The sequence below is a fragment of the Aegilops tauschii genome, chromosome 3 (genome assembly GCF_002575655.3).
Source record: "Aegilops tauschii subsp. strangulata cultivar AL8/78 chromosome 3, Aet v6.0, whole genome shotgun sequence".
NCBI classification, from domain to species: domain Eukaryota; kingdom Viridiplantae; phylum Streptophyta; class Magnoliopsida; order Poales; family Poaceae; genus Aegilops; species Aegilops tauschii.
In genome coordinates this window covers 102,414,336-102,439,261 of record NC_053037.3, presented here as the reverse complement: position 1 = coordinate 102,439,261, position 24,926 = coordinate 102,414,336, and the positions used below count along the sequence as shown (strand labels likewise).

Genomic DNA, 24,926 nt, shown 5'->3' with positions numbered 1-24,926 from the left:
ATAGCAGCCTGGTGCTTCCTTAGAACTTTCAATAATCTTTCTTCTTCGTGTTCTGAAAGGTTAGCACTAATAATAATAGGATATATCTTCTTTTCATCAAGATAAGCATATTTCAAAGTGTGTGGCAATTGTTTTAATTCAAACACAGGATCACCTTTAGGTGGAGGAGGACCTCGTAGAGTTTCAATAGGAAAATTGTGTTTAAGCAGAGGACGTTGTTCAAAGAAAATTTTATCTATTTCATTTCTTTCATGCATATGTAAATCATTTTCATGGTCTAGTAAATATTGTTCTAAACGATCAGTAGGTGGAATACCAATAGAAGCAAGACCAATTAATTCATCCTTACTAGGCAATTATTTTTCATGAATATTTCTACTAAACTTGGAAAATTTAAACTCATGAGACTCATCACCAAAGCGAACACCAACTATTTGTTTCTTACAATCTATCTTAGCATTAACTGTATTCAAGAAAGGTCTACCAAAGATAATGGGACAAAAGTCATTCTGTGGGGAACCAAGAACAAGAAAATCAGTAGGGTATTTTATTTTCCCACACAAGACTTCAACATCTCTAACAATCCCAAATGGTGATATGGTGTCTCTATTAGCAAGTTTAATAGTAACATCTATGTCTTCTAACTCTGCAGGTGCTATGTCTTTAATAATTTCTTGATATAAAGTGTAAGGAATAGCACTCACACTAGCACCCATGTCACATAAACCATGATAACAGTGATCTCCTATTTTAACTGAGATGACAGACATGCCAACAATAGGTCTATGCTTATCCTTTTTATCAGGTTTGGCAATTCTAGCAGCTTCTTCACATAAGTAAATAACATGCCCATCTATATCTTCTTCTAAGAGATCTTTAACCATAGGAATGCTAGGTTCTACTTTAATTTTTTCATCAGGTTTAGATGTTCCAATGTAGCTTTTGTTAACCACAGTTGAAACTTTATCATGTTCCTTTATCCTAACAGGGAAAGGTGGTTTCTCAATATAAGCAAAAGGAACAACTGGATCAACATTATAAAGTATAGTTTCTTCTTTAACTGGTGGTTCTTTAATTTCTTCTTTAATAGGTGGGTGATATTTAAACCACTTCTCTTTAGGGAGTTCAACATCAGTAGCAAATGATTCATAAAAGGAGGCTACTATCTCAGAGTCAAGTCCATATTTAGTGCTAAACTTTTGGAAAGCATCGGTATCGATAAAAGATTTAACACAATCATATTTAATTTTAATACCTGACTCTTTACCTTCGTCGAGTTCCCAATCTTCAGAGTTGCATTTAATTCTTTCCAAAAGATCCCACCGGAATTCAATAGTCTTCTTCATAAAAGAACTAGCACAAGAAGTATCAAGCAGGGTTTGATCATTATGAGAAAGCCGTGCATAAAAATTCTGGATAATAATTTCTCTTGAGAGCTCATGATTGGGGCATGAATATAACATTGACTTAAGCCTCCCCCAAGCTAGAGCGATACTTTCTCCTTCACGAGGCCAAAAATTATATATATAATTCTGATCACGATGAACTAGATGCATAGGATAATTTTTTTGATGGAACTCCAATTTCAGACGATTCCAATTCCATGATCCAATATCATCGCATAGCCTATACCATGTCAATACTTTTCCCTTCAAAGATAAAGGGAAAACCTTTTTCATAACTTGATCCCTGGGTAAACCTGTAAGCTTAAACAATCCACAAATGTGTTCCACATATATCAAGTGCATATCAGGATGTTCGGTTCCATCTCCTACATAAGGATTAGCTAGCAGTTGTTCTATCATACCCGAAGGAATTTCATATTCAATATTTTCATTAGGTGCATTAGGTTGAGGGGTAATTAATTGTGGTTCCACACGAGGTGAAGATACCCCGAACAAACCCTCAAAGGATTGTTTTCCAAAGTAACAAGTGACAATAAATTTTAGCACACTATATAAATGTCTCCTTACCAAATACCACTTACCAAAGGCACTTCACTCACCGGCAACGGCGCCAGAAAATAGCCTTGATGACCCACAAGTATAGGGGATCAATTGTAGCTCTTTTCGATAAGTAAGAGTGTCGAACCCAACGAGGAGCATAAGGAAATGACAAGTAGTTTCCGGTAAGGTAGTGTCTGCAAGTGCTGAAATTGTAAGTAGCGGAGTAGTTTGATAGCAAGATAATTTGTAATGAGCAAGTAACGATAGTAGTAATAAAAGTGCAGCAAGGTAGGCCAATCCTTTTGAGGCAAAGGACAGGCCAAAACGGTCTCTTATGATAAGAAAAGTGTTCTTGAGGGTACACGGGAATTTCATCTAGTCACTTTCATCATGTTGGTTTGATTTGTGTTCGCTACTTTGATAATTTGATATGTGGGTGGACCGGTGCTTAGGTGCTGTTCTTACTTGAACAAACCTCCTACTTATGATTAACCCTCCCGCAAGCATCCGCAACTACGAGAAAAGTATTAAGAATAAATTCTAACCATAGCATTAAACTTTGGGGTCCAATCGATCCCTTACGGAATAGCGCATAAACTGGGGTTTAAGTTTCTATCACTCTCGCAACCCACCATCTAATTGCTACTCCACAATGCATTCTCTTAGGCCCAAATATGGTGAAGTGTCATGTAGTCGACGTTCACATGACACAACTAAGGGAATCACAACATACATACTATCAAAATATCGAACACGTATCAAGTTCACATGATTACTTGCAACATGATTTCACCCGTGACCTCAAGAACAAAAGTGACTACTCACAAATAATAAACATGCTCATGATCAGAGGAGTATTAAATAGCAATTGGATCTGAACATATAATCTTCCACCAAATAAACCATATAGTGATCAACTACAAGATGTAATCAACACTACTAGTCACCCACAAGCAACAATCTATGGTTCCGGTAACAAGATTGAACACAAGAGATGAAGTAGGTTTGAGATGAGATGGTGTTGTTGAAGATGTTGATGGAGATTGCCCTCCCCAAGATGGGAGAGTTGTTGGTGATGATGAGGACGATGATTTCCTCGTCCGGGAGGGAAGTTCCCCCGGCGGAATCGCTCCGCCAAAGGGCAAAAGTGCTCCTACCCAAGTTCCGCCTCGAGGCGGCGGCGCTTCGTCCCGAAAGCCCTCCTCTTATTTTTTTTCTAGGTCAAAATGACCTATATACCAGAAGATGGGCACCGGAGGTGGCCGAGAAGGTCACAACCCCCCATGGCGCGCCAGGGGGGCCTAGCGCGCCCAGGTGTGTTGTGCCCACCTGGTGGCCCCCCTCTGGTAGTTATTTGTTCCAGTAATTCTTATTTATTCCATAAAAAATTCACGTGAAGTTTCAGCTTGTTTGGAGTTGTGTAGAATAGGTAGCCTGACGTAGTTTTTCCAGGTCCAGATTTCCAGCTGCCGGAATTCTCCCTCTTGGTGTGTACCTTGTAAATTATGAGAGAAAAGGCATTACAATTACTTCAAAAAGCATTATTATGGATAAAAACATTATAAATAACAGTAAGAAAACATGATGCAAAATGGACGTATCAAGATTGCCCTCCCCAAGATGGGAGAGTTGTTGGCGATGATGATGACGATGATTTCCCCCTTCGGGAGGGAAGTTCCCCCGGCGGAATCGCTCCGTCGGAGGGCAAAAGTTCTCCTGCCCAAGTTCCGCCTCGAGACGGCGGTACTGCGTCCCAAAAGTCTTCTCCTTATTTTTTCTAGGTCAAAATGACCTATATACCAGAAGATGGGCACCGGAGGTGGGCCTGGGTGAGCACAACCCACCAGGCACGCCTGGGCTCCCTAGCGTGCCCAGGTGGGTTGTGCCCACCTGGTGGGCCCCCTCTAGTAGTTATTTGCTCCAATATTCCTAAAATATTCCATCAAAAATCTTTGTGAAGTTTCAGCTTGTTTGGAGTTGTGCAGAATAGGTGGCCTGACGTAGCTTTTCCAGGTCCAGATTTCCAGCTGTCGGAATTCTCCCTCTTTGTGTATACCTTGCATATTATGAAAGAAAAGGCATTAGAATTACTCCAAAAAGCATTATTATGGATAAAAACATTATAAATAACAGTAAGAAAACATGATGCAAAATGGACATATCATTGATCATGCAGTTCTACTCCACAACTCACTTCTACCCAGATGGCAAGATTGTCTAGATGACTGAGGGTACTAGGTACCAATCTTCCATTGCTGAGTGGGCAAAGCTGATAATGCTCCAGAAGTGGCATATGATGATACTGATGTATATGCCAAGCCCAGAAAAGATCACAACTCTATGGCACACATGTACAAGGAAATTCCAGATAATGCCTTGGAAACACATAAGTTTGGCTCTGTGTATTACCTTCTATCAGGGCTGCCAACAATCAACACCATCCTTAGGCACACACTGTTTCCCAAGTTTGGAGATCACAGGATGATCAGAGGGCACTCCATCAACTTGCTACACATGTTTGATGTGCTAGAGAAATTCAAAGTGATGAGTTTGATTGTTGAGACTGTTAAGAGAACTGCAACTGACCAGAAGAGATAATGTGGCTATGCTCCACATATTCAGATGCTCATAAATTCCAAGATGTGCACAAGCACATATTTGTTGGACAGAGAGCACCTTCCCTTGAAGCCTGATTTTGAGGATAACACTGTTGTGATGGATGCTTCACATCCAACTTCTGTTGAGGCTCAAGAGAAGAGAGAGAAGGCACAGGCTGAAAAAGCTTCAAAGATCCCAGACCCTTCTGCAGTCAATCTGAAGACCAAGCAGGACCAGCTCAGCTATCTTCTTGAGGCCACCGTGAGAATAGATAAAGGACTAGCTACCCTGACTCAAAATCAGGAGAGCCTTGAGAGGATCTTTGAGACAAAGCTACATGAATTGGATGTCAAAGTCACTGAGATTCAGACTTGAGTTGAGAAGATACAAGAAGACCTTGAGGACAGGAGTGATAGGACAACACATATGCTTATTAGAGGGTGCCTAGAGCACAAAGGTCTAGACAGTGCCAGTGATTGACACTTGGACTACAACCTCAGCTCCTGCAACCACAGCCTCAGTTGCGCCTCCAGTGGCAACTCCTCCAGTTCCTCGGACATCAGCAGAAGTCTTCGCAGATGTTGTTCTCTCCACGCCATCTTCGCACTCCGGAGCTATCGGAGATCTTGCTTAGAGTGTTGTATAGCACTACGCATTTTCGAGCTTTTTGGTAACTTGTTGCCAGAGGGGAGAAAGTGTATAGATCATAGGCTGAGAGAGAGTGTGTGGTTTGTTGTTTATTGGTCTCTCGCTACTTATTTGCTTGTGTTTGCTACAATATTTGTGTTTGTGTGTGAGATACTTCTATGATCATGTGGTGGATCATACTATGCTTTATTATCCTATATCTTGTGTATGATCTATCATATTTGCCTTGGTGATGAGTGCATGTTATCTATGTGTTATCATTTTGAGAGCTCCACCAAGATGTATGTGACATGGAAGAGTAACCCATGATCATAATCAATTGTGCATTTGCATTCAAAAGCAAATTATAAATAATGCACAAATTTAGGGGGGGCTCTTGCTTATCACATACTTCTCGAAGCGACGATGTATTTCATTCCTTTTATCATTTGTTGAAGCTTTGATCTATATGGTGTCATCAATTACCAAAAAGGGGGAGATTGAAAGTGCAACTAATCCCTGGGTGGTTTTGGTATGAACTAATATTCTTTCGAGATGATCATTTCAGAAAGTTCAATGAAGGCATGGTATGGACTAAGAGATGTGGACCCCTCAAAATGCTAAGGACAAATATTGGCAAAAGCTCAAGACTCTTCATTGCTATTTTAGTGATCCAAGATCACATTGAGTCCATAGGAAAGCCAATACTATTAAAAGGGGATGAGGTGTTGCTTAATGGTCTACTTGCTCAAAATGCTTAGTGATATGCTCCAAATCCCTCAACCACTTTCTCATATCCAAATATGTCCTAAACCTAAAGTCAAACTCGGACCCACCGATTTGATTCATCCGGCGCCACCGAGTTCACTTGACATAGCCACTGCCACAAACCCTAATCAGTTCGGTCTTACCGATAGGGATCTCGATCTCACCGAGATGGGATTGCAAACTCTCTGTTTCCCTACATAACGTTTCGGTCTCACCGAAATAAGCGATCGGTCCCACCGAGTTTGCCTGACCAACTCTTTGTTAACCCATTACTGAAATCGGTCTCACCGAGTTGAAGTGATCGGTCAAACCGATATCAAGTTTTGCCCTAACCCTAGCGCATCGGTCCCCTCGAGCTGATCATGTCGGTCCCATCGAAAATCCTAACATTCACATTTTGGACTGAATCGGTCTCACCGAGTTCATACATTCGGTCTGACCGAGTTGGCTCTTTTGTGTGTAACGGTTAGATTTTGTGTGGAGTCTATATATACCCCTCCACCCTCCTCTCCACAAGTGAGAGAGCCATCAGAACATGCCTACACTTCCAGCATTCATTTTCTGAGAGAGAACCACCTACTCATGTGTTGAGACCAAGACATTCCAATCCAACCACAAGAATCTTGATCTCTAGCCTTCCCCAAGTTGCTTTCCACTCAAATCATCTTTCCACCATAGCCAGATCTGTGAGAGAGATTTGAGTGTTGGGGAGACTATCATTTGAAGCACAAGAGTAAGGAGTTCATCATCAACACACCATCTATTACCTTTTGGAGAGTGGTGTCTCCTAGATTGGTTAGGTGTCACTTGGGAGCCTCCGTCAAGATTGTGGAGTTGAACCAAGGAGTTTGTAAGGGCAAGGAGATTGCCTACTTCGTGAAGATCTACCCAAGTGAGGCAAGTCCTTCGTGGGTGATGGCCATGGTGGGATAGACAAGGTTGCTTCTTCGTGGACCCTTCGTGGGTGGAGCCCTCCGTGGACTCGCGCAATCGTTACCCTTCGTGGGTTGAAGTCTGCACCAACATGGATGTACGATAGCACCACCTATCGAAACCACGCCAAAAATCTCCGTGTCTACATTGCGTTTGCCACTCCAAACCCCTCCCTTTACCTTCATATGCAATGATTTACATTCCGCTGCTATACTCTTAGAATTGCATGTGTAGGTTGATTGCTTGACTTGTGCTAAGTTGTTAAAATCTGCCAAGACTTAAAATTGGGAAAAGGCTAGATTTTTATTTGGTCAAGTAGTCTAATCACCCCCCTCTAGACCTACTTTCGATCCTACAGCCTTCGCATCATAGAATCAAAGCACGCGGAGTTGGAACTCGCTTTCAAGTGGCAATAGCAGCAGATCAACTCACTTAGCCAGGAAAGGGGGTTTCAGCAGCGGCAGCAGCTAGCGGATCCAGCATTGGATAGCACCATCCCATCCATGCCGAGAAGCAGCATAGGTTCCGCCTGGGCGATGATGTACTGCTGGATAGATACCCTGTGGATGATATCATAGCTATGGCAACTTGTGAGCTACACATAAAAGTGAAGAACATATCCATGAAGGTGGTGGATGGCTATGCTTATACAAATCCCCCTGAAGCAACCTTCCATTGCAATCCGATTCCAGTTGGCTATGCTCGTGTCGGGGTTGATGAAGTGATGACAAGATATTCGGGGCTAGAGCTTGACATTCCTGGAGGTGACGAGGGCACACTGGCAGAGGCCATACATCATATCATTCTATGGAGAAAGGATTGCATCATCTTTCCAAGGCCACCGACACCCGGTCTGCCGGCTCCTCCTCCAAGTCAGCCACAGCGTCAGTAGACTCCCGCTCCTCCAAGTCTGCCACCGCGTATCTATAATTTTTGATTGTTCCATGCTATAATATATTCTATTTTGGATGTTAATGGGCTTTATTACACACTTTTATATTATTTTTGGGACTAACCTATTAACCCAAGGCCCAGTGCAAATTGCTGTTTTTTTGCCTATTTCAGTGTTTCACAGAAAAGGAATACCAAACGGAGTCCAAACGGAATGAAACCTTCAGGAGCGTGATTTTTGTAACAAACGTGATCCAGAGGACTTGGAGTGGACGTCAAGAAATCAACAAGGAGGCCACGAGGCAGGGAGGCGCACCTACCCCCCTGGGCGCGCCCCCACCCTCGTGGGCCCCTCGTGGCTCCACCGACCTACTTCTTCCTCCTATATATACCTACGTACCCCGAAACCATCCAGGAGCACCACGAAACCCTATTTCCACCGCCGCAACCTTCTGTACCCGTGAGATCCCATCTTGCGGACTTTTCCGGCGCTCCACCGGAGGGGGCATCGATCATGGAGGGCTTCTACATCAACACCATAGCCTCTCCGATGATGTGTGAGTAGTTTACCACAGACCTTCGGGTCCATAGTTATTAGCTAGATGGCTTCTTCTCTCTCTTTGGATCTCAATACAAAGTTCTCCTCGATCTTCTTGGAGATCTATTCGATGTAACTCTTTTTGCGGTGTGTTTGTCGAGATCCGATGAATTGTGGGTTTATGATCAAGATTATCTATGGACAATATTTGAATCTTCTCTGAATTCTTTTATGTATGATTGGTTATCTTTGCAAGTCTCTTCGAATTATCAGTTTGGTTTGGCCTACTAGATTGATCTTTCTTGCAATGGGAGAAATGCTTAGCTTTGGGTTCAATCTTGCGTTGCTCGATCCCAGTGACAGTAGGGGAAACGACACGTGTTGTATTGTTGCCATCGAGGATAAAAACAGGGGGTTTATATCATATTGCTTGAGTTTATCCCTCTCCATCATGTCATCTTGCCTAATGCGTTACTCTGTTCTTATGCACTTAATACTCTAGATGCATGCTGGATAGCGGTCCATGTGTGGAGTAATAGTAGTAGATGCAGGCAGGAGTCGGTCTACTTGTTGCGGACGTGATGCCTATATATATGATCATGCCTAGATATTCTCATAATTATGCACTTTTCTATCAATTGCTCGACAGTAATTTGTTCACCCACCGTAATACTTATGCTATCTTGAGAGAAGCCACTAGTGAAACCTATGGCCCCTGGGTCTATTTTCCATCATATTAATCTCCCGTCAACTAGCTATTTCTGTTGCCGTCTACTTTGCAATCTTTACTTTCAATCTTTATCATAAAAATACCAAAAATATTATCTTATCATCCCTATTAGATCTCACTTTTGCAAGTGGCCGTGAAGGGATTGACAACCCCTTTATCGCGTTGGTTGCAAGGTTCTTATTTGTTTGTGTAGGTACGAGGGACTTGCGTGTGGCCTCCTACTGGATTGATACCTTGGTTCTCAAAAACTGAGGGAAATACTTACGCTACTTTGCTGCATCACCCTTTCCTCTTGAAGGGAAAACCAACGCATGCTCAAGAGGTAGCAAGAAGGATTTCTGGCGCTATTGCCGGGGAGGGGTGCACCAAGTCAAGTCAAGATTTGCTCTCCCGACAACGAGCCATTTCTGGCGCCGTTGCCGAGGAGTCTACGCACAAGTCAAGACATACCAAGTACCCATCACAAACTCTTATCCCTCACATTACATTATTTGCCATTTGCCTCTCGTTTTCCTCTCCCCCACTTCACCCTTGCCGCTTTATTCGCCCTCTCTTTCCGTTCGTCTTTCTTCGCTTGCTTCTTGTGTGATCGTTCTCTGTGCTGCCGTTATGTCTGAAGCTGGGGAGGTTATCGTTGATAAGGATAATAATATGGAAAACTTTGATGTTTTTGATGATCCTCTTGAAGATCCTACTATTTTACACACTAAAAAGTTTCGGATTGGTAGCGGTAATATTATTGGGAAAGGAGTTATTCAAGATTTCTTTACTTGTGCCGGTACCCTACCCTCTATGGGTGGGTCTATTCTTAATAGAACAAGTAGTCTTGTGGATGCTATATCCTTGCTCGTAGTTGAACTTGAAAGACAATTTATTCATTTGCATCCTTGCATACAAAGGATTTTTCTAGAGTTTTCCAATATCGAGCATTCTTCTGTTAAGCGAGCGGCTACTATCTTTTTGGCACATGAGTTCAGATTTATAATGAAAGAGGCCAATAAATTTTTTGCGCATTATAGGGTGGACGCTGGTCGTCCTCCCATAGAGGCTATCCTTTTTAATCAAGAAGATTTAATGCGCTTACGATCCTTAGATCATGTTGCTTACAATGAAAACCTTAGAAAAAAGGTTCCTACCGATGTTCTAGTTGATAGAATTTCTGAACTTAATGATGACTTTGCTATTCAGAATAACGGGTTAGGCTTTTCTGTTGAACAAAGGCTCATGACTTATTGCCAAAAGAATGCTTATAATGATGAATTGGTTGTGCAATATAAGGGGCCAAAGGAGGAACCCATACCACCCGAGCTTGATCTTGGGGACTTTTGTCCTATTAAATTTAGCCCTTTTGATTACTTTTGCTTGCCACAAAGAAAACTTGCTGCTGAATGTAGGGAATATGAGATGAGTTTTCGTGATTTACCCTACTATCATTATGGCAATACCTAGATCTATCCTTGCCTTTATGCCTAGCTAGGGGCGTTAAACGATAGCGCTTGTTGGGAGGCAACCCAATTTTATTTTAGTTTCTTGCTTTTTGGTTCTGTTTAGGAACAAATAATCCATCTAGCTTCTGTTTAGATGTGGTTTTATGTTTTAGTTAGTGTTTGTGCCAAGTAGAACCTTTGGGAAGACTTGGGTGAAGTCTTTTTGATCTTGCTGTAAAAAACAGAAACTTTAGCGCTCACGAGATTAGCTACAACTTTTTGCTGGAGAGCGCTATTTAGTTGATTATTTTTGAAGATGATTAATAGATAAATTCCTCAAGTCCAGCAATTTATTTTAGAATTTTCGGAGTTCCAGAAGTTTGTGTTAGATACAGATTACTACAGACTGTTCTGTTTTTGACAGATTCTGTTTTTCATGTGTTGTTTGCTTATTTTGATGAATCTATGGCTAGTATCGGAGGTTATGAACCATAGAGAAGTTGGAATACAGTAGGTTTAACACCAATATAAACAAATAATGGTTTCATTACAGTACCTTGAAGTGGTGTTTTGTTTTTTTTCGCTAACGGAGCTCACGAGATTTTCTGTTAAGTTTTGTGTTGTGAAGTTTTCAAGTTTTGGGTAAAGATTTAATGGATTATGGAACAAGGAGTGGCAAGAGCCTAAGCTTGGGGATGCCCAAGGCACACCAAGGTAAAATACAAGGACAAACAAAAAGCCTAAGCTTGGGGATGCCCCGGAAGGCATCCCCTCTTTTGTCTTCGTCCATCGATAACTTTACTTGGAGCTATATTTTTATTCACCACATGATATGTGTTTTGCTTGGAGCGTCTTGTATGATTTGAGTCTTTCCTTTTTAGTTCACCACAATCATCCTTGCTGTGCACACCTTTTGGGAGAGACACACATTATTCAGAATTTATTAGAATACTCTATGTGCTTCACTTATATCTTTTGAGCTAAACAATTATGCTCTAGTACTTCACTTATATCTTTTAGAGCACGGTGGTGGTTTATTTTATAGAAATTATTGTTCTCTCAGGCTTCATTTATATTATTTTGAGAGTCCTTTATAATGGCATGGTAATTTGCTTTGGTTATAAAATTAGTCCTAATATGATAGGCATCCAAGATAAAAACTTTAAAGTGCATTGAATACTAAGAGAAGTTTGATACTTGATGATTGTTTTGAGATATGAAGATAGTGATATTAAAGTTGTGCTAGTTGAGTAGTTGTGAATTTGAAAAATACTTGTGTTGAAGTTTGCAAGTCCCGTAGCATGCAAACATGAGGTGTTCTTTGATTGTCATCCTTATGAGTGGCGGTCGGGGACGAGCGATGGTCTTTTCCTACCAATCTATCCCCCTAGGAGCATGCGCATAGTGCTTGGTTTTTGATGACTTGTAGATTTTTGCAATAAGTATGTGATTTCTTTATGACTAATGTTGAGTCCATGGATTATACGCACTCTCAACCTTCCATCAGTGCTAGCCTCTTCGGTACCGTGCATTGCCCTTTCTCACCTTGAGAGTTGGTGCAAACTTCGCCGGTGCATCCAAACCCCGTGATACGATACGCTCTATCACATATAAACCTCCTTATATCTTCCTCAAAACAGCCACCATACCTACCTATTATGGCATTTCCGTAGCCATTCTGAGATATTATTGCCATGCAACTTTCCACCGTTCCGTTTATTATGACACGCTTCATCATTGTCATATTGCCTTGCATGTTCATGTGGTTGACATCGTATTTGTGGCAAAGCCACCATGCATATTATTTCATACATGTCACTCTTGATTCATTGCCCATCCCGGTACACCGCCGGAGGCATTCATATAGAGTCATATTTTGTTCTAAGTATCGAGTTGTAATCATTGAGTTGTAAATAAATAGAAGTGTGATGATCATCATTAATAGAGCATTGTCCCAAATAAAAAAAGAGAAAGGCCAAATAAAAAAAGGCCCAAAAAGAAAAAAAAAAGAAAAAAAGAAAAAAAGAGAGAAATAAGAAGGGACAATGCTACTATCCTTTTTCCACAATTGTGCTTCAAAGTAGCACCATGATCTTTATGATAGAGAGTCTCTTGTTTTGTCACTTTCATATACTAGTGGGAATTTTTCATTATAGAACTTGGCTTGTATATTCCAACAATGGGCTTCCTCAAATGCCCTAGGTCTTCGTGAGCAACAAAGTTGGATGCACACCCACTTAGTTTCTTTTGTTGAGCTTTCATACATTTATAGCTCTAGTGCATCCGTTGCATGGCAATCCCTACTCCTTGCATTGACATCAATTGATGGGCATCTCCCTAGCCCGTTGATTAGCCGCGTCAATGTGAGATTTTCTCCTTTTTTGTCTTCTCCACACAACCCCCATCATTATATTCTAATCCACCCATAGTGCTATATCCATGGCTCACGCTCATGTATTGCGTGAAAGTTGAAAAAAGTTTGAGATTACTAAAGTATGAAACAATTGCTTGGCTTGTCATCGGGGTTGTGCAAGTTGAGAGCATCTTGTGTGATGAAATGAAGCATGGCCAAACTATATGATTTTGTAGGGATGAGCTTTCTTTGTCTATGTTATTTTGAGAAGACATAATTGCTTGGTTAGTATGTTTGAAGTATTATTATTTTTATGTCAATATTAAACTTTTATCTTGAATCTTTCAGATCTGAACATTCATGCCGCAGTAAAGAAAATTACATTGAAGAATATGCTAAGTAGCATTCCACATCAAAAATTCTGTTTTTATCATTTACCTACTCGAGGACGAGCAGGAATTAAGCTTGGGGATGCTTGATACGTCTCCAACGTATCTATAATTTTTTATTGTTCCATGCTATAATATATTCTGTTTTGGATGTTAATGGGCTTTATTATACACTTTTATATTATTTTTGGGACTAAACTATTAACCCAAGGCCCAGTGTAAATTGCTGTTTTTTTGTGCCTATTTCAGTGTTTCGCAGAAAAGGAATACCAAACGAAGTCCAAACGGAATGAAACCTTCGGGAGCATGATTTTTGGAACAAACGTGACCCAGATGACTTGGAGTGGACGTCAAGAAATCAATGAGGAGGCCACGAGGCAGGGAGGCGCGCCCCTCACCCTCGTGGTCCCCTCGTGGCTCCACCGACCTACTTCTTCCTCCTATATATACCTACGTACCCCGAAACCATCCAGGAGCACCACGAAACCCTATTTCCACCGCCGCAACCTTCTGTACCCGTGAGATCCCATCTTGGGGCCTTTTCCGGCGCTCCATCGGAGGGGGCATCGATCACGGAGGGCTTCTACATCAACACCATAGCCTCTCCGATGATGTGTGAGTAGTTTACCACAGACCTTCGGGTCCATAGTTATTAGCTAGATGGCTTCTTCTCTCTCTTTGGATCTCAATACAAAGTTCTCCTCGATCTTCTTGGAGATCTATTCGAGTAACTCTTTTTGCGGTGTGTTTGTCGAGATCCGATGAAATTGTGGGTTTATGATCAAGATTATCTACGAACAATATTTGAATCTTCTCTGAATTCTTTTATGTATGATTGTTTATCTTTGCAAGTCTCTTCGAATTATCAGTTTGGTTTGGCCTACTAGATTGATCTTTCTTGCAATGGGAGAAGTGCTTAGCTTTGGGTTCAATCTTGCGTTGCTTGATCCCAGTGATAGTAGGGGAAACGACACGTGTTGTATTATTGCCATCGAGGATAAAAAGATGGGGTTTATATCATATTGCTTGAGTTTATCCCTCTACATCATGTCATCTTGCCTAATGCGTTACTCTGTTCTTATGAACTTAATACTCTAGATGCATGGTGGATAGCGGTCGATGTGTGGAGTAATAGTAGTAGATGCAGGCAGGAGTCGGTCTACTTGTTGCGGACGCGATGCCTATATACATGATCATGCCTAGATATTCTCATAATTATGCACTTTTCTATCAATTGCTCGACAGTAATTTGTTCACCCACCGTAATACTTATGTTATCTTGAGAGAAGCCACTAGTGACACCTATGGCCCCTGGGTCTATTTTCCATCATATTAATCTCCCGTCAACTAGCTATTTCTGTCGCCGTCTATTTTGCAATCTTTACTTTCAATCTTTATCATAAAAATACCAAAAATATTATCTTATCATCTCTATCAGATCTCACTTTTGTAAGTGGTCGTGAAGGGATTGACAACCCCTTTATCGCGTTGGTTGCAAGGTTCTTATTTGTTTGTGTAGGTACGAGGGACTTGTGTGTGTACTCCTACTGGATTGATACCTTGGTTCTCAAAAACTGAGGGAAATACTTACACTACTTTGCTGCATCACCCTTTCCTCTTCAAGGGAAAACCAATGCATGCTCAAGAGGTAGCAGACAAGGAGGCAAGAAATACAAATTTGGTCCAAGCTTCAAGCCTCTTCCGAGGTTGCCTTACCACTTGACTGAAGAGGAAAACGAAGCCGAAGTGGCTGCCCAAGTGAAGGCCCATTTTGGACCGAAACCGCCCCCGCTGCCAGAGGAGAAAGTACCTGAGCATATGTCATGCAACACTTTATTGATATGGCTCAACCAGCTGTCAAGCATAGGGACTCAGACTATGAGTGCTCTATCAAGAAGTCATATCAAGCACAAAAAAAGAAGGGAGCCGAGCTCAAGCAGCTGCCAAAAAAGCGGGAAAACTGTTCCCCAGCTGGGAGAACAGGCGGTGCAATCGACCCCCCCGCTCATTGTACAAACACATGTGAGTGTCGGCGCCGATCAGCTGGTAATAACCGACGATCATAGAAGGCAGGCTCAAGAGGCCGGTGTCACTGTAGAACAACTCCTAGGCGTCAAGAACTTTGAAACGTTTAAAGAGGAGGAACTACAATAGAAATATGACTGCGACCAACCTATGGTCAAGCCTGAGCAGATTCCGCGGCTATCAACAAGAATGTATGAATTGCATCAATGATACACGAGAGAAGTAAAGACTACCGATCGAGAGTCCCTCATGGTGAAAGTCAAGTCAGAGCATTACTTCCATGAAAAAGATCTGTGGGTTGAGTTTCAAGAAATGTTTCAGTTATTCAATCAATACGCACTCGACAAATCTGTCGTCAGTTGCTATTGTCTGTAAGTGATTTCTTTCTGTAGTTTACGTCTCTAGCTGGTTGTAGTGCTCGTTCATAACCTGTAATTATCCTCACTATATTCTTTTCTGTGGTATTATGCAGAATGAAGATGTATGAAATGAAAAGAGTTAGACGCTATGGCATTGGGTTCATTGACCCAAATACCATTAATGAAGAGACATGGACGCGTCAATGGGAACGAAAAGACACAGAGAAAAGCTTGCTACAGTTCTTAGTGCGACTAAATACCCAACCAGAAATACTACTTCCTTACAACTTCCGGTGAGTGACACTGTCTTGTGCTACAAATACTATTTTTGCTTACTAGATGTTAATAAGTGTAGTTGATGAGTTATGCACATGCCCGCTTAATTATACAAATGTGTGCGCATGCAGTTTCACTAGATCCTGCTAATCATTGAAGTTGACGAGGGAAAAATTCAAGTACTGGACTCACTACTTAAAGACGTTAATGACTACACAATCGTGAGGGGGGTGGTCGACAGGTAATTTCAATCATTATTGAACTATATGTTGGCCTCTTTAGTTCATTTCCTGATATCAACTAATTAATAACTTCTTTATTCATTTTCTTTGCTGGCGGGCAGGGCTTGGGAAAAGTTCATCAAACTGAAGCTAAAATGGTGTCGACCCAAGGGTAATTAATTAAGTAGCTAGTACTAGCTATCTACCGTCTCTTTAATTCTAGTTTCAATACGATTATCATGCTTGATTAATTATTATCCGATTGAATTATATTCTCGTAAAGGCCCTGAAGCAGGCGCCGGTGAATAATTTATGTGCATACTACGTTTGCGAGAACATTCGCATAATGACGTCCGAAAGGAGCAGAAATGATAGAGATCAATGGGTACGTTTGCCAGAACATTATTCATAATTTTTACATCATTATCTAATATACACACACAGACAACTAATACATGCATATTGATCTTCTTCTTTAAAAATGATGGAGATGCGGGATAAGCTCCTACCAGAGGATCACGTACGAGCAATTCAAGAGGAAATAGCGGGGTTTTTGCTCGACCAGGTCATAGATCCCAAAGAAGAATATTGTTACAAGCTGTAATGCCTCCATGTAATGATCTGCAAATTGTTAGAGAAATTGTATATACCAAATTATATGTATATATATATGTGTGTGTGTATGTGTGTGTGAATGGTCGTGCGAGAAATTCGATGATATATATATGATCAGTGAAATTCCATTTATATATATGCGTAACGTGTACAATATGTAGTAGCGTAAAATATGTTTGAAATGAAAAAGAATTAAATGAAAAACACAAAACTAAAAGGAAAAATAAATCATAAACCCATAAACCCCTAAATCTTTTAGTCAGGCCCCCAGCCCCGGCGCCGGCTCGTGCCACATGGTGGGCCTTTGGTCCCGGTTCGTGATGAACCGACACTAAAGAGGGGGGGGGGGTTTAGTCCCCACCCTTTAGTGCCGGTTGCAGAACCGACACTAAAGGTCCCTACAAACCGGGACCAAAGCCCGATTCTGCACTAGTGGTGGGAGAGAAGACTTAAATGCATTTCTTAGTGGGATGTTGAGGTGGACACTTTGCATGTTGAGACTTGAGAGAATTGTGACCAACTTCTTAAAAATGTAAGGTATGGTGCAACTTTAGTACTGCATGGTGTAACTTTTTTTTAAATCAATTTTAGAGCCGCATGATCCAACTTCGCATGAGGACGCAACCTAGCAACCATGGCAACTAATTTTTTGAGATGTGCAACTAGTCTGCTGCTCACACCAACTACCTAGTAGTCGATGTACAACCCCTCCCTACTCGTGCATGTGTACTTTTCACAACTGGCATACATTGCCCCACCTACCCTACTAGTGCTATGTGCAACTTAGTTTGTCGTTTCAGCCAACTGCCTATTAGTTGATGTGCAACTCCTTTCCCTCTCTATTTGCGGATTTGTAGTTTCAGTTGGCAGGGGCAACAGAGGAAGTTGCACATAGTCTGCTAGGCTATTGGCCTAGGCAACAGACGAAGTTACACATCTCACTGGCGAGGATTGTTGGATGGTGAAAAACTGCACATCTACGAGGGTAGAAAAAGTTGCCTATAGCGGCCCTTAAAGTTGCGCATCTCACTAGCACGGGTGGTTGGGACGGGGTGCCAGCAGTGAAAACTACACATCCATGGGATTCGAAAAAACTGCACACCAGCTGTTAGGAGTTGTCGGTGCAGCATCCGAAGTTGCACATCCATTGCTATGCAGTTGGCGGAGGTAGCAAACGGTGAAAATTGATATCTATAGACACGAGAAAAGTTGCACATCGACTACTAGGCAATTGGCAGAAGCAGCAGACGAGATTGCACGTCTCACTAGTAAGGGGTAGTTTGGGTTTGAGGCGCCATAAGTGAAAGCTGCACGCCCACGAATAGGGAAAAAGTTGCACATCAATTATTAGGTAGTTGCACATCGATAGGTAGGCAGTTGCACCAAACAGGGACTAAATTGCACAAAACAAAGTTCGTCAAAACATACTCATGAGGGATCAAGTTTTAAAAAGCAAGTCACGAGGATTTTAACGGTGAAAATGTATCTTAATTCTGACGCACGGTTTGAAAGATATGACTTTTTAAAATTTCAAAAACTCCAGATTAAATGCATTCACACATGTTCACATGGATGTTTTTCCGTTTACAGTGCTTTTCCTAATACTAATATGGATTAGAATGATCCTTATACGAATTATGGTATGAGTTATTTCCGTTTATAGATAACGGGACAAAAAATTCCTTTTTGGGCCGGCCGCTTGGGACGGCTAGGGAGGAGCCAGCCGCTCCCTACACGTCTAGATTTGTAAGCTCTGCATACAGGGACTTCACGATGAAGACCCACTAAAAGTCAATCTCCAATGTGTCCGACATCTAAGTTAGATTTATCAAACTGACCCGAAGGCAAGACTTAGGCAGGCTCCATGCCAGTCAATATTTCTCCACATCCCCAACCAAACTGACCCGAAGACTTTTCCAAACATCGTCGTCCTGCTTCTGACCAAACAAGACATCCTACAACCTCTGCTTTCAGTTCACTGGCTTAGTGATACAGAGAACTCACCTGAAGCTGAGTCCAATTAGTTGTTTTTATTTTCTTTACTATCTTTTGTAATGTATTTTATTTTGCGGGAAAACATCTGATCTATTAATCTTTAATCATGGCAGTACAATGAACACTAGAAATAATAAAAATTACATCCAGATCCATAGACCACCTAGCGACGACTACAAACACTGAAGCAAGCCGAAGGCACGCCGTCATCATCGTCCCTCCATCGCCGGAGTCGGGCACAACTTTTGTAGTAGACAGTCGGAAAGTCATCATCATAAGGTTCCATAGGAGCAGTGCATCAAAAATAGCAGGCGCCGCCGATGAAGAATAACGTAGATCAGAAGGATCCAATCGGAAAACACAGGAACGTAGACGAACAACGACGAGATCCGAGCAAATCCATCAAAAATAGATCCGCCGAAGACACACCTCCACACGCCCACCAACGATGCTAAATGCACCGCCAGAACGGTGGCTAGACGGGGAGACATTTATTCCATATTCAGGGAGCCGCCGCCGTCTCGCCTTCCCGAGTAGGACACAAACCATAACAAAACTGAAAGAAACGACTAAAAACCAAGCCCTCCTTTGCTAGGATCCACTGCGCCCCCATGGGCCTGGAACCACCGGAGACGAGGCGTACCTACAGGTAGGAACCCTAGCTTTTTTTTGGAGAAGCAGGCGGTGGCTGCGTTGGAACTCCGTAGGCCCTAGCTGCCGCCAACTTATGTGGATTTTGTATCTAAGGGATTATCTGTATTTATTTCTTCCGCCGAATATATAGGCAACCATCTCACAATTCATCAAAAAAAAATTCTCACGATGAGTCTTCATTGAATATTGCAGATTTTAACTTTTTTATGTACCTAATCAACATTATAAAGTTTGATTTAAGATAAAACTAATATGCAAAATAAATAAAAACAGAGTAAGTAAAAAAAACACGCTCGAGCTCGAGCGGGCTTTCTTTCGGCAAGTGAACTGCGCGCCGTCGTCCCCCCCGTAGGACCCTCACCCTGGCACGGGCCGCGCCAACAAAACAGGGGAGGCGGGAAAACCGCCCCTCAGCCCCAATCCAATCCCGCGCCACACCCCCCCTTCGTCTTCCCCCGCCGCTCCCCAATTCGAAACCCTAGCAAGGGTTCCACAGCCTTCCGGATCGGGAGCGGAGGCGACCGGACGATGGCCGACGGCGCGCTGCTCGACCTGCTGCCCCAGATCCACGCCCTCTTCTCCGACCAGCTCCGCGTGGTAACTATCGGAACCCCCCCCCCCCCCCCCCCCCCCCCCCCCGTCTGATGGCTCAGTCGCCGCTATGACGATTCGCCCGTTCGATCTCCCTCCGTCTTGCACTCCGCGCGGAGGATCAGGGGAGACGTGATTTCTTGGATTCCGCTGGTTGTATTGTTCTTGTTGCCCCGTGCTGGTACGAACGATTTGAGTTAGGGTTGCGATTCGTGTGAGTTGTACCTTCTGGTGACTTGGATGCCGATAAAATGGTCTAGGTGGCTACTTCTGGGTCAACGTATGATTATGCGGGGAGTTTTCGAAAGAAAAGGAAACTGATAAATATTATTTATGGTGATAAGCCGTGCATTTGATTCTCTTCTTATGATGAAAATGTTCCCTTTTCCATTCCTGCACAATTTCTGCATGGATTGTACTAGAAATAAGCCTGGATTCCTTTGACGACTACCTAGGTTAGTGTCTCATTCCACGCCAACGTTTGTATATGTGGATAAATTTCAAAGGAAAAGAAACGAAAATATTCTATTGTGGCAATTTATGGTGCGTTTGTGCTAGTTAGGTTCATTTTTCTTTTCAACAGATGCACAATTTCTGTATCGATTCTACAAACAAGGCTAGATACTGTTCTCTAGACGACTAGCTAAATTTACTATAGTCCTCTCTGGGTTGTGGGGAGGGTTAACCTCGTTGCTGTGCTCAGTTTACAACTGGCAAAATTATTTCAGCATGAATTTCATCAAAGATGAGCATTAGATAACATCCAATATGATTGCACTATGAGTTCATTCAGATTTTAGGGTGATTAAACAACAGTGTGCCACTCAAGCTCCAGATGATTAATCATTCTTTTGTCTTCTCACTTAAGATTTTTTCATGTACTCCCTCTGTAAAGAAATACAAGAGCGTTTAGACCACTATCGTTGCCCATTGTTCAGTCCGTCCTGATTGGTTACAACATGGCTAATGTTCCCAAACTCTATATGTGTTCTTCTAACAGATTTCGTACAAATGGTTAAGCCGGAATTTTTCTGTATCATCAAATGATGCCAAGAGGTGATAATTCACTTTCTCTTGTTATTTCCACTGCATAACTATAGCATCATTATTGCATCTGACTAGTCTCTACTGCTGTCCAGGTTGCTTCAGGAGTTTGTCAACAAACACGGGAGTGATCATGAAGTTATTTACAGTGTGTCTGGGTGGTTAAAGAACAATCCCCAAAATTATTGTGTAAAACTCACTTCAAGCTCTAAACTTGAAGGTAATGCAGGAACTCTATTTTTTTTAGGGGGGGGGGGGGGGGAGGGGCACAATTCCTCAAGTTACAGCATTCTGTTTATGATTAACGTGATCATGTTTGTTGGAGTTCAGAATAAAAATAGAGTATTTACCTCTCCGCACTCTAGTAATATGTTGGTTCTAAGAGTCATCCTTCCTTCTAAACAGTTTTCTTTGTATGAAGCAGAAGCAAGGCGAACCTTTAAGGATTCTTGTTCAGTCCAGGTTTACAGTATCCAGGCATGTATTCCAAAAGATACTGCTGTACTTTGGAATCCTGAATTTGTGCAGGCAGAGGAGCTTTTCAACCAGCCATTTGATGAAGAAAATTGTTTGAGAGATAATAGGTATTGCTGATTTTACCCCCTTGCTTTGCCCCCCAAACCATGTGTAGGCATACTTGCAAAGGATTTGTAAGAGAAGACGATTAAATGTTTTTTTATTACTCAAATGCCCAAGGGGCGAGTTACATCATAGATTACAGTGAGAGGAAAGGTATAGGCGCCAAGACACGTCCGCCTCCCTACTGACATGATAAAATGTTATTAGTATGGAGTGTGTGAGACAGGTGGGATATGGTAGAGAAGAAAACATGGCCCTGTTCTTTTGGCCGATTTAGCTAGGATTGTAAAAAAAAAGGGTTTAAGAATCTGAGAGAATCTAGGGGGAGATCCAATTCTCAACATCTGGGAGAATCAGCCAAAACAACTGGGCCTATATATTAAATAGTACTTTCTGGATCACATTTTGTGTTTTTAAGCATTTTAATATTTTTTCTCAATATGTATAAGAAAAGCATGTCAATTTTATATGATACCTTTCCCTCACTGGGGTTCTGAATTCTTGCACAGGTTTTGTGGTGTAAGAAATTCTTTTGTCAAGCGAACTACCACAGGAAAGCATGTGAGCTCAATGCCCCCAAAGCCTACAAATAGTGTTGTAGCACCTGCAGTGCCAAAACCTAGTAGTGCTCCAAAAGGGCAATCTTCTATTGTTCGACAGCAAGATCTACCTGAACCATCCGATCAAGTGAAAGAAACAAACATTAAAGCTGAGAAGGATAATGCCCCGGTCTTGGATAAAACTGTTAATGCTCCTTCTGTCAAAGAGCCATCAGTTGGTGTGCATGCAAATAAAACCAAAGCTCAGAACGGGAAGGCCCTACCCAGTAATGGTGCATCCCTGGCTACAATGTGGGGCCGTGCATCTGCAAAACCCAAGGCTCGAGCTGTCACTAAAGCTAAAGATCTACCAAGTGTAGCTGGTATTTTCTCACTAAATCTCATGTTTTAATCCAAGTTGCTTTACTTTCTTGCACTTTGATCTCAAGTACATATATCAATTCCTTATATAAAGTATACCACATTGCTGATGAAATTGACATGCTGTAAATACTTCCAGTTACAGCTGATGCACAGATATGTGCAAAAGAAGAAGCAGATGCTGATAGCAGCGATGATGAAAAAAGTGCACACTACAAGCGGGCCTCTAATGGTGCAAGTAACAGAAAGAGAAGAGCGATCTTTGATTGTTCAGATGATGATAATGATGACGACGATTTTGTAGCCATTGCATCTCCAGAGCCACCAAAACAGGATGCCAGAAATCCTGTCACTGAAGCTGCACAAGACAATATATCAGAACAGAAGAAAGTGGAAAGCAAACAGGATACAGTCAGTGATGTGAAAGGCTTCACAAAAGGGACTGATTCTGAATTTACCTCTGAATGTAAAACTGGAAGTGACAATGGTATCAACGGTTCTGGGATTACCTTAAAAGAAAAGGCCAATGATCCACCAATCGATGAAAATAAGAAGGATCTTGCTGCTGAGACAGCTTCCACCTCGCCTAAAAGAAGGAAGGTCTTGAAGACACGTATAGATGAGCGGGGGAGAGAAGGTAGAGTTAAACCCTATCCCATGAAACATGTCATGCTTATATCATTTGGGCATGCTATCATATTGCTCTGTCATGCTTATATCATTCACTTAGTCTCACTGGCTCCTAAATAAGCAAAAACTAGAAATACCTTGAAAACCTAAATACCCCTTACTGCAATTGTACTGTGTGCTCTATTTCTTTTGTAAACAACTGCATGCTACTTGTTGTTGACAACATATTGCGGAATATGTATACACTTTTTGTAAGCAACTTGTCTTGTTTATGAACATAAAAAAACTTGTCTTATTTGCGATCAATAGTCTTTTTTAGTTCAAGTATAAGATTGTGCATCTTATATTGTTTTCCTGTATTTGTTGTTTTGAATGCGTATGTGAGAAGTCTACAAATTAGTTGAAGTTGTCACATAATTATTTTTGTCAAGTAATTTTTCCATGGCTTGCATCATTAGCTGTTCTAGTTATTCCTTTTGCTCAATTCTTCCATCTGCTTTCCATCCGCGTGATTGTAAATGCCTGAAGCTTTGCTCGGTTTCTATTTTAGTAACTGAGGTTGTCTGGGAGGGCGAAGCTCCTGCAAGTGATAAGGCAGAGAAAAATGTTACCACTACTGATGCCACTAACAGGTAATGCACTGTTTTTTTATTCTGTATTCTGTGAAATCCTTGATAACTATACATATTCACCTTATAGTTTGATGCCACATGCTATTGCTGTTGTTACTGAAGCAGTTATCTTTAGGAACCACCCTCTTCTTTAGTTTATCAGGCATCAGAGCCCCTCAAGGAATATGAATTGATTTAGTGCATAGTTTTGATTATGCCGCTGACCATCTATCATGCACAATAGGAAGGAAAAACGCAAATTCATACCTCTAACAGGAGCTTTACTCATCTATTTTATCATTTAGAAAAACAAGTAGGTCGGATGTCACTACAACATATATTTTGCACATTTAAGCTCTCGCATAGCCATTGCTTTGTTCGAGTCGTTGTTAACCTGAGCGAATGCACCAGTTCTTATTCATGTGACTGACAAATCAACCGATTTCTGTTCTGTGCCAGGCCAACTCTTCCAAGCAAGCCGCAGCCAGCAGCAAACACTGACAGGAACAGTGCTCCAAGCAAAACAGCAGGCAGCAAGAAACCTGCCAAGGCTGCTGCCCCCAAGCAAGGAAAGAACATAATGTCATTCTTCAAGAAGGTATAATAAGCCCGTGTCCTTGCATCTGACGATGAAGCCATTGATTGAGCAAACGGTCTCTTTCCAAGCACCCGTTGCAGCTGAACTGGCTGTACCTGAACATCACCTCGGACAAGGGCTCGCTCACCAAGCAGCAGCTGTACGTTGTAGCTTTTCTTTTAAGTAAGCTGTAGCATTTTGTGTTGTGGTAGTCGGTATTGGTTTGTTCTTCTCGATTCAGAATTCAATACGAGCTAAAATCACGCTTTGCTGCGTGGTCCGTAGGAATCTTGCTGAGTCTACTGAATGGGCATAGCATCCTGTTTCAGAATTCAGAGTGTTCTCTCGCTGTACATACTATCTCGTGTCTTTGTGCACATGCACGGTGCTGTCCTGAGGTTAGAGGCAGAACGCCTGGCTCGTGAAAAGTAAGCGCATGGGCTGACGATACGGCTTTATCAAAATTTAGGCGCGCATGCAGATACCTAGTGCACCTGCAATGCGTGCCTACTTCACGGTATGGTCGGGTTCAGACTAAAAATACATCTTTTTTACGGAACAATATGGGCGCTACCTGCTGTTTCTGACACACATACTGTGCAGCGCCTGCTGCTGCACGTTCTATGTGT

General features: G+C 41.9%; 1 protein-coding gene across 1 annotated transcript; it reads left to right on the top strand.

Annotated features, from left to right (window-relative positions):
* The first annotated feature begins 19,690 nt into the window (after nt 1-19,690).
* Nucleotides 19,691-24,628, top strand: LOC109737038 (uncharacterized). Its single transcript, XM_020296265.4, has 8 exons — nt 19,691-19,942; nt 20,937-20,992; nt 21,076-21,200; nt 21,405-21,564; nt 22,069-22,481; nt 22,619-23,116; nt 23,660-23,741; nt 24,180-24,628. Exons 1-8 carry the CDS (start codon nt 19,874-19,876, stop codon nt 24,322-24,324), a joined length of 1,548 nt encoding a protein of 515 aa, XP_020151854.1. The 5' UTR covers nt 19,691-19,873; the 3' UTR covers nt 24,325-24,628.
* Nucleotides 24,629-24,926: the final 298 nt, after the last annotated feature.